The sequence below is a fragment of the Eptatretus burgeri genome, chromosome 6 (assembly GCF_056783735.1).
Source record: "Eptatretus burgeri isolate ZD-2024b chromosome 6, Ebu_testis_v1, whole genome shotgun sequence".
Lineage (NCBI taxonomy): Eukaryota > Metazoa > Chordata > Myxini > Myxiniformes > Myxinidae > Eptatretus > Eptatretus burgeri.
Window position 1 is genome coordinate 49,480,873 of NC_140966.1, and position 15,800 is coordinate 49,496,672.

The window sequence follows — 15,800 nt, forward strand, 5'->3', positions numbered from 1 at the left end:
CAGAGAGGGGTGAAAACATAACCTCCTTCACCTTCGGTGGTGGAGGTAAGAATACTAATCGCATAATAATAACATTATTTCAAGATAATACGATTAATATGAACAATAACACCACAAATCATAATTGGCAATAATAATAAGGATAATGAGGGTGTTTCTCGCATACAAAGTGGAATGATTAAACAAATATAGTTTAATCCCCATTCCCCACATTGCAGTATCCTTGTGAACATATCAGGATGAGTCAAACTGAGGAATCGCTTGCTTCTCTTCTTCGCCCTTGTCGGAACAGATGAGGCACAGATACATTTTGATGCAGAGAGGTCAGTAGATGGCGATCCACGAACCAGGGTTGTGTCAGGAAGGGCATCCGGCGTAAAAACCTATGCCAAATCATTATGCGGACAACAAAACGAATTTCCATACCGGATCGGTCGAGCCCCGGGTTATCAACGACCGCCACCGGTACCGGTGGTCACCAGTGGAAATTGTGCTACTGCTGGGCGAAGGAGGAGAAGGAGACGGGGAAGGCGAGTCCAGAGGCAGTGGGAGAGGGGGAAGGGTAGAAGTGTGGAGGTGAGAGTTGGAACTCTGAATGTTGGGACGATGACTGGCAAAGGGCGAGAGTTGGCTGATAGGATGGAGAGAAGAAAGGTGGACATACTGTGTGTACAAGAGACCAAGTGGATGGGTAGTAAGGCTAGGAGCATTGGAGGTGGTTTCAAACTGTTCTACCATGGTGTGGATGGGAGGAGAAATGGTGTCGGGATAATCCTGAAGGAAGATTATGTCAAGAGGGTATTGGAGGTGAGGAGAGTGTCTGACCGAGTGATGAGTGTGAACTTGGAAATTGAAGGGGTGATGATGAATGTCATCAGTGCATATGCCCCACATATGGAGTGTGAGATGGAGTATAAAGAAGATTTCTGGAGTGAGTTAGATGAAGTGGTGGAGAGTGTATCCAAGGATGAAAGAGTGGTGATTGGAGCAGATTTCAATGGGCATGTTGGGGAAGGGAATAAAGAGGATGAGGAGGTGATGGGTAGGTACGGTCTCAACAAGAGAAATGTGGAAGGGCAAATGGTGGTAGAGTTTGCAAAAAGAATGGAAATGGCAGTGGTAAATACATATTTCAAGAAGAAGGAGGAACACAGGGTGACATACAAGAGTGGAGGAAAGTGCACACAGGTGGATTACATCTTAAGCAGGAGATGCAACCTGAAAGAGATTAGAGTCGGTAAGGTGGTGGCAGGGGAGAGTGGAGCTCGACAGCATCGATTGGTGGTCTGTAGGATGATTTTGGAGGTGAGGTTGAGGAAGAGAGTGAGGGCTGAACCAAGGACCAGATGGTGGAAGCTGAAGGAGGAAGACTGTGGCGTGGAATTTAGGGAGGAGGCGAGACAGGTGTTGGATGGTGGTAAAGATGGGTAGGATGATTGGGCAACGACAGCAGAAGTTGTGAGGGAGATAGCTAGGAAGGTACTTGGTGTGACAACTGGACAGAGGAAGGAAGATAAGGAGACTTGGTGGTGGAACGAGGAAGTACAGGAAAGTATAAGGAAGAAGGGGTTGGGGAAAAGGAAGTGGGATAGTCAGAGAGATGAAGAAAGTAGGCAGGAGTACAAGGAGTGGCGCGAAAGGCAAAGAGAGAGGTGGCAAAGGCTAAGAAAAAGGCATATGACGAACTGTATGAGAAGTTGGATACAAAGGAAGGGGAAAATGATTTATACAGATTGGCAAGACAGAGGGACCGAGCTGGGAAGGATGTTCTGCAGGTTAGGGTGATAAAGGACGCAAATGGGAATGTGCTGACGAGTGAGGAGAGTGTGTTGAGAAGGTGGATGGAGTACTTTGAGGAGCTGATGAATGGAGACACAGAGAGAGACAGAGAGAGACAGAGACAGAGAGACAGAGAGACAGAGAGACAGAGAGACAGAGAGACAGAGAGACAGAGAGACAGAGAGACAGAGAGAGAGAGAGAGAGAGAGAGAGAGAGAGAGAGAGAGAGAGAGAGAGAAGAGAGACAGAGAGAGAGAGAGAGAGAGAGAGAGAGAGAGAGAGAGAGAGAGAGAGAGAGAGAGAGAGAGAGAGAGAGAGAGAGAGAGAGAGAGAGAGAGAGAGAGAGAGAGAGAGAGAGAGAGAGAGAGAGAGAGAGAGAGAGAGTTGGAAGAGGTGGAGATAGTGAATCAGGAAGTGGGGTGGATCAGTAAGGATGAAGTGAGGACTGCTATGAAGAGGATGAAGAATGGAAAGGCGGTTGGCCCAGATGACATACCAGTGGAGGCATGGAAGTGCTTAGGAGAGATGGCAGTGTGGTTGTTAACCAGATTGTTTAATAAAGTCTTGGAAAGTGAGAGGATGCCGGAGGAGTGGAGATTAAGTGTACTGGTTCCGATTTTCAAGAACAAGGGTGATGTGCAGAGCTGTGGAAATTACAGAGGGATAAAGTTGTTAAGCCACACCATGAAGTTGTGGGAAAGAGTAGTGGAAGCTAGGTTGAGAGGAGAGGTGACGATCTGTGAGCAGCAATATGGGTTTATGCCAGGAAAGAGCACCACTGATGCGATGTTTGCTTTGAGAATGTTGATGGAGAAGTATAGGGAAGGCCTTGTCATAGCACCTTGCAGCACACCTTTCCAAAGGGCTTATGAACAAAACTGTATCCATCCATCCATCCATTGGGATCCTACTCTGTGCAGAGCATTGATGCGACCGAAGCAGTCTCCTGGGCTATTGGGCACAATCCTGGATGGATCACCACTCCGACGCAGGATACTCGAATGGCTCAATCATTCCAGCAAGCTGGTACTCACTTTGCAGACCTCGGAAGCATAACAGGCTGAGTCAACCCCACCTGGTATTAATTCAACGGCCAAGAGGGATTTGAACTCAGGACCCTAGGATCCCAAGCCCACCACCCGAACCATTAAGCCAACACCACGCATAAAACTGTATGATTTAAAGAAATAAATTGCTTCGGATATAGGGTTGTGTTGCTGTTCAAGTATGATGGACACAAAATCAGTTTAAAATGTTTGTCCTCCAAGAATACTGGCTTATATGCTGTATAGTCCCAGTTTGATTCTCAGTCTGACTATTTGTGGTATTGCCTCAAGTATGACTCAATCTGAAATTGCCATTGTGGTACAATGCAGACAGGACATGTATCAATGGCATAGGGAGCCTGGTGTTGGTTCAGTGGTTAGGGTGGTGGCTTGGGATCCTAGGGTCCTGAGTTCAAGCTCCATTGGCCGCTGAATTAATACACCAGGGGGTTGACTCAGCCTGTCATCCTTCCGAGGTCGGTGAAATGAGTACCAGTACCAGTGTGTGTACTGGTAGAGGGGCACTGCATCAGCGACACAGTCGCGTTTCAAGAAATAATAGCTACCCCAGCAGCTGAGCTGCCATACGACCACCAATGGCATAGGAATCTATCTGCTGGCATTGTGTGGGTTTTTTTTTTTTTTTTTTTTTAATGGCTTCGCTTGAAAGCCAATATGTAGTTTTTGCTTCACCTACGAATGCAGTTACCGAGCCAACTATTCACCATTACACCCAAATATTATGGAGCTGCTTGCAAATCGCCAGTGCCAAAGTTCAAAAAATAGAAAAGAGGAAAATTACAAAAAATATAAAGATCATTGATGCGACCGAGGCAGTCTCCTTGGCTATTGGTCACAATCCTGGACAGGTTGCCACTCCGACACAGGATACCAGCAAGCTGGCACTAATTTTGCCGACCTCGGAAGGATGACAGGTAGAGTCAACCCCACCTGGTATTAATTGAACAGCCGAGTGGGATTTGAACTCAGGATCCAAAGATCAGGATTTTTTTTTATTTATTTTATTTTAAGAGCGAGTGCTGTAATCATGCCTGGTGTTGGCTTCATGGTTAGGATGGTGGGCTTGGGGTCTTTGGATAATAAATATATATATATATATATATATATATATATATATTATCCAAAGATTTGTTAGTTTTGGTGTTTCTTTGCTTGTTTCTTTGTTTGTTTGTGAACAAAATATCTCAAAAAGTTGCGGACGGATTTTGACAAAATTTTGTGGAGAACTTGGATACGTGACGAGGACGAAATTGCTAGACTTTGGTGAAGATCCGAATCTGTATCTTGTTCGAGACATTTTCAAAAATATATATATATATATATTTATTATCCAAAGACCCCAAGCCCACCATCCTAACCATGAAGCCAACACCAGGCATGATTACAGCACTCGCTCTTAAAAAAAAAAAAAAAAAAAAAAACATGTATGGATAATGATAATGGTAATTCACATTCTCAAAACAGCTGAGACCTCATGAAAAACATGAACCAGTAACAAAAACAGCTTCAGGACAGGGAGGGAAGTAAGTCAGAATCCGAATTAAAACAATTGTCACAATAAAAGTAAAAATAAAAAAACAAAGACCTTAATTATGCGAATAAAATCCATCATGAATGAGGTGGCTCAATGAGACCAGGTTCATGAATGTTAGGTTTTTGGATTTCCAAGTTCTCAATCACATTTGGGAAATTAACTTTGACAACCACAACCTCCCAAATTATTTTAATGTCTCCAAATTATGTCACCAACGCAGCTGAAATGCATACTGTACTTCATCCTATCTTTATTTTCCACAATAGTTACCTCGACCACCGAAGGTGAAGGATGTTATCAGTGTTTGTTTGTTTGTTTGTTTGTTTGTGTACAGGATATCTCAAAAGGTTGTGGACGGATCCTGATTAAATTTTGTGGACAGGTTCGGTGTTTGTGACAAGGACGAACTGATTAGATTTTGGTGAAGATCCAGATCCGACGACTAGAATTTTTAAAGTGATTCTTCACCATTGAGAGATGGGGCCAAAATGATATATAGCACGATATCTCAAAAAGTTAGTACGAATTCGGATGAAACTTGGTGGACGCGTTGGGTGTTGAACAAGGGAGAATAGTTTCAATTTTGGTGAAGATCTGGATCCGGATCCGGATACGAGAATTATTTAATCTCTAAAGTGATTCTTCACCATTGAGAGATGGGGCCAAAAACGATATAGTACTGGAAAGCATGATATTTCAAAAATGTGTTGGGCCCGATATGTTCTCGTGGCTCAAGCATTACGTGGCAGAGGTATGCGCTCTGCCGAGTGCCCTTCTAGTTTTGTATGATATCCACCTGTATGATGCTCATATTTTATGTTGCAACTCTTGATCATATTATTTTGTCTTTCTTTACTGCGTGTACACGATGATTAATTATTTACTGATTGTTTTATTTTGTTGTGGTACGGAGGTTTGGAAATGAGCGAGGTACACGTACACCACTGGGATATCTTTTCTAACCCTGTGTCGTAACATTAGGCCAAGATGGTAATCAAATAAATGAATGCACAAACATTATAAACCAACTAACAGATTATAATGGAATCGATGGGAGACTGAAATAATGTAAATGGAGGTGAGATAATGAACCAGAGGTGATACAGATGTGAGACACAAAATGTAGCACTCCCAAATTGAAGGAAGCAGCACGAAGTGTCGCTCTCGCTAAGTGAATGAAGCAAAGCATGCCAAATAATGTCTGAATGCGTTCCATAAGTCTTTGATCATAATGTTCCCACTGCCTGAACTGTCCAAGTTTGAAACCCTGGGAAATTTTAAATACAAAATCCCCATTCTCATGATATATACACGCATGATATTGTTGCGGTTCTGCAAAACCGCATGCCTCCAAGGCAATGGCACCCAACATACAGTGATCCCCAGGCAGTTATTTCATTAGTCTCCGTGCAATTAGACCTTCCCCTCTGGCCAGTGGTTTAACGGGACGAAGTGCGTTGTGTGGGTCTTGCAGCTCGGTCTATTAACTATATCTCTATCTTCTATTCTGATTTCTTCTCCAACCCTTTCCTTTTAGCCATGGTACAAATCAAGCAAGCAAGCAAGCAAGCAAGCACACACCACGATATGAATAGCAAACACACCACGCAGCCTCCAGTGAGAGAATCAACAAAAGAACAAACACTATAGAGAACACGCATGGGTTGCCATTTCATTCAAATCTGTGCACCCAGTTTCCAATGGCATCTCACCTTGCTCACTCCTCGCTCACCAAAAACTCACCACTTCGACCACCAACACCTCTCGCACACGGGAAAAATATTCCCGCACCTCCTCGTACCTCTGCATCGCTCGTCCCCGCAAACCGCGTGACGCGGGGACGAGCAACGGACGTTAATAGCACCAGCCACATCTTGCCGGGAATGTCCCGGTGAGCACGATACATCGAGCCAAAAACAATGCATAGCACGATATCTCAAAAAGTTGTGGACATGTTGGGTGTGTGACCATGACAAATTGGTTTAATTTTGGTGAAGCTCCAAATCCGGATCCAACTACGAGAAAGTTTTATGTGATACTTCACCATTGAGAGACAGGGTTCAAAAACGATATACAACATGACATTTCAAAAACTGCATTGGGCCTGATATGTTCTCGTGGATCAGGAATTACGGGGCGGAGGTATGCGCTCTACCGAGTGCCCTTCTAGTTTTAGCTGTGGCTTATAATATTCCACAACTGCATGCAACACAAATACCATCTTACAAGACCAAATCAATACATCTATTCAATGAGGATGTGAAGGCTTACCCATGAAAAACTCGATCTTCATCCATTGCAGGTGCTCGCATTTTACTTACTCTGTAAAAGAACATATGAGAGCAATCATTTGTAACAAGTCATAGAAAACGTTTTTTAAAAAAATAAGAAAATAAAATAACATGTCAGGATGTAATCCCCCAAAAAACAACTGAACAAGGTCGGAAGGAATGAGAAGGAATGACGTTTGGGTCAGCAGGAATTTTTGGGTAGGTCGGGTTCCCACAAAGTCAACATTTATAGTTTTACGTCTAAATTGCAATTATAAAAATAAGCTAGAACGAAGTCGATGGCGTGCCATCGCAAATCCTCACGCTTACCACCTAAAGCTGAGTTGAAAGATGGCAAAAAAAGTTCTAACAGATTTGACCCAATATCAAACTTTTTGTTAAAAAAAACAAATATTCTGTTTTAACCCCTGTGACATTGTCCCCATCCCCTGGGATATTAACAGGGAGTAAAATCCCTCAAAAATTACATGTTTTGCATCCCCCAATGTTAATTGCATCTATTTCATTGAAAAACGTTTTAAAATGTGCTCAGAACTGCATTTTTTGATTTGACTTTTTGAGTCAGCCCCAGGAGGCAGGGCCAAAAATAATATCACTCTCACACCTTCTTGTCTTGTGTTGATCATAACTACCAAGTTTGGTGAATTTCTGCTCAACCTCTAAGGAGACAGCGTGACGGACAGACAGACAGAGCTGATTAAAATATCCCCCCCCCGTTTTGTTTTTCAAAAGATGTGGGGACAATGAAACAAGTTCAAAGGAACTATCAAAGCTTCAATGAAGGATTCACACCTCAAGGTCAAAGAAGGAACCACAAAAGAAGAATATGGAGGACCGAATCAAAAAGTGAACCTTTTTTGCAAATATAAACTACAGCGAGGTCAATTGGCGCACCCTCATAAATCTCCATACTTTCCACCAAAGCAAAGTTGAAAGATGGCAAAAAGTTCCACCAGGAATAACCCAATATCAAATTTTAAGTTTAATTTTTTTTTCCATTTTGACCCCTGTTACCCAAAGTCCCCCACCTTCCTGGAGCATGAACCAAGGGTCAAATAATAATAATAATAATAATAATAATAATAATAATAATAATAATAATAATAATAATAATAATAAAAATTCATTATATATTTCATGCGTCCGCAAATGTCGATTGCACATAGGTTTCTTTTAAAAAATGTTTTAAAATGTGCCCCTAATTGCATTTTTGGGGGATTTGATCTTTTGACCCCACCCCAGGGGTCAGGGCCAAAAATTATATGGCTCTGGTACCTTCATGCCATGTTGGTGATCATAACTAACAACATTGGTGCTTCGTCACTTTCTGTGCAACCGTTTAGGAGGAGACAACACGACAGATGGAGCCAATTACAATATTCCCCCCAACCCCCACCCCCACTTTTTGTTTTGTTTATGAAAAAGCACCCAGGAGGCAAAAATAACATTCCTTTCCTGCAGTAATTCTCTGCAGGCTACTGTAGTATATGAGAGTACAACTCTCATACACTATAGTTCTAACTGCAGCATTTTTTCCTGGGCGTGTCGATAATATAAATGATGCTACAAAAGGACATGCACCTCACCGATAATCTTCCAGTTCAAGGATTTCGTTGCATTCCACACAATCAATGATGAAGCTGGAGCAGTAATAATCATCACCGTAACCAAAAAATATCTTCTCTTCAGATTTTTCATGCAATGCAGCCAACCTGGATCACACGTTTAGAAAGGAGATCAACTTGCAGAGTAAAAAAATTCAAACAAGATTTTTCATGCAAATGGAACTTATTTTGCATGACGGCTTAACATATTATGTTTATTGGGGAGGGGTGGGGCTTGCAGGGAGGTCAGCCATGAGAATCAAGAGATCCAAGGCCAACTCCACACATGGCTTACTGACTTCCGCTACTCTCATAGCCAACGTGTGGCTCTCAACAGAATCTTTTCATCTCCTCTCCCTGTGAAGGTTTGAGTCTCCCAAGACAGTGTTCTGGGCACAATGCCAATTCTAATCTTCATCAACGATCTCTCTGACTCTGGAAAATCTCATTTACATATTATGTATACACTGATGAGCCAAAACATAATGACCACTGACAGGTGAAGTGAATAACTGATTATCGTGTTACAATGGCACCTGTCAAGGGGTGGGATTTATGAGGCAGCAAATGAACAGTCAGTTCTTGAAGTTAATGTGTTGGATGCAGAAGAAATGGGCAGGAGTAAAGACCTGAGCGACTTTGACAAGGGCCAAATTGTTATGGCCAGCCAACTGGGTCAGAGCATCTCTGAAACGGTAAGACTTGTGGGGTGCTCCCGGTCAGCAGTGGTGAGTACCTACCGACCGACAGTGGTCCGAGGAAAGACAAACCACAAACCGGCGAAAGGGTGTTGGGCGCCCGAGGCTCATCGATGCGCGAGGACAACAAAGGCTATCCTGTCTGGTCCGAACCGACAGAAGGTCTACTGTGGCACAAGTCACAGAAAATTTTAATGGTGGTCACAGGAGGAATGTGTCACAATCCACAGTGTATCACACCCTGCTGCGTATGGGGCTGCATAGCCGCAGACCGGTCAGTGCCCATGATGATCCCTGTCCACCGTCGAAAGTGCCTACAATGGGCACGTGAGCATCAGAACTGGACATTGGAGTAGTGGAAGAAGGTCGCCTGGTCCGATGAGACCCATTTTCTTTTAGATCACGTAAATGGCCGTGTGCGGGTGCGCCGTTTACCTGGGGAAGTGATGGCACCAGGATGCACTGTGGGAAGACGACAAGCCGGTGGAGGGAGTGTGATGCTCTGGGAAATGTTCTGCAGAGAAACCCTGGGTCCGGCCATTCATGTGGACGTCAATTTGACACGTGTCACCTTCCTAAACATCGTTGCAGACCAGGTACACCCTTTCGTGGCAATGGTATTCCCTGATGGCAGTGGCCTCTTTCAGCAGAATAATGCACCCTGCCACACTGCACACATTGTTCGGGAATGGTTTGAGGAACACGATGACATGTTCACGGTGTTGCCCTGGCCTCCAAATTCTCCAGATCTCAATCCGATTGAGCATCTGTGGGATGTGCTGGACCGACAAGTCCGATTCACGGTAACTCCACCTCGCAACTTACAGGACTTGAAGGATCTGCTGCTAATGTTTTGGTGCCAGATACCACAGGACACCTTCAGGGGTCTTGTCGAGTCAGCGCTGTTTTGGCGGAACATGGAGGACCAACAGAATATTAGGCAGGTGGTCGTAATGTTGTGGCTCATCAGTATAATATATATATATATATATATATATATATATATATATATATATATATATATATATATATATATATATATATATATATATATATATTAGGGTGGTCCAAAAACAGCAAAAAAAAATAAAATAAATTCAGATTTTGTCTCCACAAGTGTTAAATTATTCCACTATGATTCAATAACGCGCATAAAAAAATTTAAGTTGATCGGAAATGATTTAGAGGTCACTCCATATGACGACTTTTATTTTCATGAATTGGTCAAATTAGGGGATGGTCAGGTACGATTACGGGTACTTCTGAACTACCGAGGTGGAAATGGAGTGCATTTTCGAACTCGATGGGGTCAATTTACTCTAAGAAATGACTGCACCGACATTGAATTCACTACCATTTCGAAAATATGACCTAAAACAAGATTTATCATTACTGGAGTTGAGTAACTAATCCTCCTCATTTCGATATTTTCCAATCTATAATTAATTTGTTGTCCGTCTGAAGATTTCTTAGAGTAAATCGACCCCAGTGAGTTTGAAAATGCACTCCATTTCCACCTCGGAAGTTCAGAAGTACATGGATTCGCATCTCACCATACCCTAATTTTTCAATCAATGGAATTACAAACTATTAGAATATTTCGTCTCCTTTACCAAATACCACTATCATCTCCGCCTCTATTTCTGTCTCCACCCCCGCCTGAACTTATTTCTAGCCGCCCCAACATCCAGTGTTTTAGATTCAATGATTCACGAAAAGTATGTTAGTTATTTATTTAGTTAGTATTATTATATTAAATTAGGGTATGGTGAGATGCGAATCCGTACACTTCTGAACTTCTGAACTTCCTCGGTGAAAATGGACTGCATTTTCGAACTCAGTGGGGTCGATTTACTCTAAGAAATGTTTAGACAGACAACAAATTAATTATAGATGAGAAAATATCGAAATGAGTAGGATTAGTTACTCAACTCCAGTAATGATAAATGTTGTTTTTGGTCATATTTTCGAAATGGTAGTCAATTCAATGTCGGTGCAGTCATTTCTTAGAGTAAATCGACCCCAGAGAGTTCGAAAATGCACTCCATTTCCACCTCGGACATCCAGAAGTACCCGTAATCGTACCTGACCATACCCTAATTTATTCAAGTCATGAGACAAAGTCGTCATATGGAGCGACCTCTAAATCACCTCCGATCCAGCTAAAAAAAATTATGCGCGTTATTGGATCATATTAGAATAATTTTAAGCTTGTGGAGCAACATTCTATTTTTTCGACTTTTTTGGACCACCCTAATATACACACGCACACACGCACGCACGCACGCACGCACGCACGCACGCACGCACGCACGCACGCGCACACACACACACACACACACACACACACACACACACACACACACACACACACACACACACACACACACACACACACACACACACACAGTGGGGAGAAGAAGTATTTGATACACTGCCGATTTTGCAGGTTTTCCCACTTACAAAGCACGTGGAGGTCTGTAATTTTTATCATCGGGACACTTCAACTGTGAAAGACGGAATCTGAAACAAAAATCCTGAAAATCACATTGTATGATTTTAAAATAATTAATTTGCATTTTATTGCATGAAATAAGTATTTGATCACCCACCAACCAGTAAGAATTCCGGCTCTCACAGACCTGTTAGTTTTGTCTTTCAGAAGCTCTCCCATTCTCCACTCATTTCCTGTATTAACTGCACCTGTTTGAACTCGTTATCTGCATAAAAGACAGCTGTCCACACTCAATCAATCAGACTCCAACCTCTCCACAATGGGCAAGACCAGAGAGCTGTCCAAGGACATCAGGGACAAAATTGTAGACTTGCACAAGGCTGGGATGGGCTACAGGACAATAGGCAAGCAACTTGGTGAGAAGGCAACAACTGTTGGCGCAATCATTAGAAAATGGAAGAAGTTCAAGATAACAGTCAATCTCCCTCGGTCTGGGGCTCCATGCAAGAACTCACCTCGTGGAGCCTCAATGATCATGAGAAAGGTGAGGGATCAGCCCAGAACAACACGGCAGGACCTGTTCAATGACCTGAAGAGAGCTGGGATCACAGTATCAAAGAAAACCATAAGTAACACACTACGCCGTCATTGATTAATATCCTGCAGCGCACGCAAGGTCCCTCTGCTCAAGCCAGCGCATGTCCAGGCCCGTCTGAAGTTTGCCAATGACCATCTGGATGATCCAGACGAGGAATGGGAGAAGGTCATGTGGTCTGATGAGACCAAAATAGAGCTTTTTGGTTTAAACTCCACTCGCTGTGTTTGGAGGAAGCAGAAGGATGAGTACAACCCCAAGAACACCATCCCAACCGTGAAGCATGGAGGTGGAAACATCATTCTTTGGGGATGCTTTTCTGCAAAGGGGACAGGACGACTGTACCGTATTGAGGGGAGGATGGATGGGGCCATGTATCGCGAGATCTTGGCCAACAACCTCCTTCCCTCAATAAGAGCATTGAAGATAAGGCGTGGCTGGGTCTTCCAGCATGAGAACGACCCGAAACACACAGCCAGGGCAACTAAGGAGTGGCTCCGTAAGAAGCATCTCAAGGTCCTGGAGTGGCCTAGCCAGTCTCCAGACCTGAACCCAATAGAAAATCTTTGGAGGGAGCTGAAAGTCTGTGTTGCCCTGCGACAGCCCGAAACCTGAAGGATCTGAAGAAGATCTGTATGGAGGAGTAGGCCAAAATCCCTGCTGCAGTCTGTGCAAACCTGGTTAAGAATGACAAGAAACGTCTCATCTCTGTAATTGCAAACAAAGGTTTCTGTACCAAATATTAAGTTCTGTTTTTCTGATGTATCATATACTTATTTCATGCAATAAAATGCAAATTAATTTTTTAAAAATCATAGAATGTGATTTTCAGGATTTTTGTTTTAGATTCTGTCTTTCACAGTTGAAGTGTACCTATGATAAAAAATACAGACCTCTACCTGCTTTGTAAGTGGGAAAACCTGCAAAATCGGCAGTGTATCAAATACTTGTTCTCCCAACTGTATATATTGTTACGAATTTCGCCCGCCTGGCATGCGATCGGCCACGTAACTTGAATCGCGACGCGTTGCCCACCGGAACGGACAATTCAGTCGTGACCCTCCTGGAACTATCGCCAAGGAGCTAGTCACGGGTGGGGGTTTAACCTCACCACAACCCAGTCTGCATTCTACCCGCGCGAAATAGGGTGAATCGCCAAAAGTCGATATACCTAAGTACTCGCACGGGTAACCTTCCGAGGGGTTGTACCACGCCACAGGTCGACTCCGGACACGAACCGCTTAAGCGGCTCGTTCCATGCTACAGGGATAACCGAGCGGAGTTATCGTCGACCTTGACGGTTCAGATTGGTTACCGGGTGTTTTAAACCCACTATCAATCTCTTACGTGATGCAAGATGGAGATTCAACAAAGGAAAGGACGAAGCGAAACGGGGGAACAGTTCAACAAGCAAGCACTTTATTTCACGCACGTAAGCAGGCAAATAGGAACAAAGGAAAGAACTACGACCGAATAAAAGGCAATTCTTTACAGCACAGTCACTTATACAGGTTTTACTTTACAAGACTGGCGCCACAAACACACATACAAAAGCCTGAAAAGAAAAGAAAAGAAGTGACTTCCCTCATGGACCGTCGAGTCCTCCTCTCCTACTACCGTCAGCGCGGTCACGCCTGGTTCCGGCCTCCCACGCGGCCGGCGAACCCTCTCCGGCACCCCTCGTCTGGACGCGCAGGTCCACCACAGGCTGCACTGCGGCGCCTCCCGTCCGCTTCTCCACCAACAGGCCGCGCCGGGCCACGAGCGTAGGAACGAGAGAGGAGGGGAGCGCTTTGGAGAGCGAGACCCAAGGAGAGAGACCGAGCCTTTTTGGAGAGAGAGCTGGTGCCTTTTTCGGAGAGAGCTACAGCCAACATGAGCCACGATCAGAGAGAGTAAGCCTCACGTCCGTTTGCCTTTTGTAAGGCGGGGCTCCACCCTTCGCCGCGCGGGGCTCCGCCCCGTTCGCGACTCCACCTCCCTTCGAGGCGTTTCCAGAAGGCTCTCGAAGGGGGGCGTGCCCCCACTCCGACCGCCTCATGCCGGGCCTCCACCAATGGGGAGGGAGCTGCCCTGCCCCACTTCCTGTGCCAGCCTTGGCACCGCAGAGGGGTGGGCAAACCCGCGCACCAGCGCAGGTTTCTTTTTTTGCCGTTGTCGTTGGTTGGTTTGAGGTTGTTGGATCCAAAATAACGATAGAGAAAAGAAAAATGGCTAACTCAAAGCGTCGCAGCCCGGATGAATCACACATATTCCCCCTAAACAACAGGTGTGGACTAACTACACATGAACTTAGCGTCATAACTGATCTGAGGACCCTTTATGGTGTATTGCGAATTTCCACAGCCGTTACAATATATATACAGGGGGCTGCAAAAGTAGGTATACAGAAAGGATTATACCAGTATTACCAGTATTATAATAGTGGTGCTCGGATTCATTTAATACTACAATTGATTTAATTCATTAAAATCATTATTACCATTTTTAATATTTTTATTTTCGTAATTTTTTCAATAATACATCTTTTATTTGCAGGTAAAGTGGAAATTCAACGATGGCTAGTAATTTAACGGACGAGGAGCGTATTACTGTACTGTATACATTACTGTATACCTACTTTTGCAGCCCCCTGTATAGTGTCACGGTTGTGGAAATTCACAGAACACCATTCAGGTTTCCCAGAGATCAGTTATGTCGATAAGTGTGTGTTCAGATTAGATTTCCCCACCGATGTCTAAAGGGATTTATTCGTGTAACCGGGCTGTGATCTTTGAGTCAGCCATTTTTCTTTTGCTATCTATATTTTGGAACAAACCACATTGCCCCACCTTCATCTCCACAAACACCGCCATCTTTTTGCCAGCAACAGCGTCCACGGACAAGCGCCACTTCCTCTTTCCACGGCTGATGATTTCTACAACGTCCGCTTTCCACGGCTGATGATTTCTACAACGTCCGCTTTCTCCGCATTTCGCGACGAAATCGGATCAAAATATCAAAAGGGGCGGAGCCAGCGGGGGGTGAAGGGTGAGAGGTGAGTGATCAACCTCACCCACGGACCCGATAAAAAGGCGCGCTGAACCGCCGAGTGTTCAGTTTGTTCTTTCCTGGTGAGTAGTTCTTGCCTGGAGTTGGTTTTGCCTGGAGTCGAGTTGAGTCGGTCTGGGTTCGCCGAGAAGTCCATGAGCAGTCTGTCAAGGTTCGAGTCCAGTGGAGGGCAGTCGGGGTCATCGGAGTGCAGCGAAGCCCGGAGCGCAGCCAAGCCGGCAGTACGGTGCCGAACCGTGGGTCAGTGGACACATCCGGAGAGAAGTCGCCAGCTGGCCCCGAGACCGTCCGAGCAACGCTGAGGAAGGGGGGGCTTTTAAAAGAGCATCCACTCGTAAAAGAGAGCAACGCCCATTCATTCCTCTGAGGTGTCGTCGGCGAGGCCAATCCACCAGGCCGCACGGCGGGGCCTGGACCAACCGAGCTGCCGTGTTTACGGCAAAACATCAAGGGTCACCCAGCGAGTCACCATGAGGGTGGCAGGTAACCAGCACGGCCTATCAGAGCTCTTGCGGTCTCCACAGCTCCGCGAACATTAAAGGCCTACGGGTCCAGTTCTGCCCTTTCCTTTCCTGGGGTTTTTCTTTGTATGAAAGTTGTGGCACAGTGTCCATAAGTAGAACTGTTAAGTGATTGTGTCCATGATAAATAGACAAATGGCTGTAGGTCTTTGTTTGCTCGTGCCCTGTCCCTTACCCCCATTGCATTCATTGCCTTGACTGCATA

General features: G+C 44.6%; 1 protein-coding gene across 5 annotated transcripts in view; it reads right to left on the reverse strand.

The window, feature by feature from the left end:
- TERF2IP (TERF2 interacting protein) overlaps positions 1-15,800 on the reverse strand; it is a 123,295-nt gene that overhangs the window by 50,269 nt on the left and 57,226 nt on the right. For 4 of the 5 annotated variants that reach the window (XM_085884954.1, XM_085884951.1, XM_085884950.1 and 1 more), the window contains exons 3-4: positions 8,258-8,383; positions 6,652-6,702 (exon numbers count right to left, since the gene is read on the reverse strand). In XM_085884954.1, the coding sequence (XP_085741080.1) occupies positions 6,652-6,702; positions 8,258-8,383 (177 nt within the window). Of the gene's footprint in view, positions 1-6,651; positions 6,703-8,257; positions 8,384-11,436; positions 11,497-11,615; positions 12,004-15,800 lie in introns of those variants that run through there. The other variant, XM_085884952.1, reaches the window with a different exon arrangement.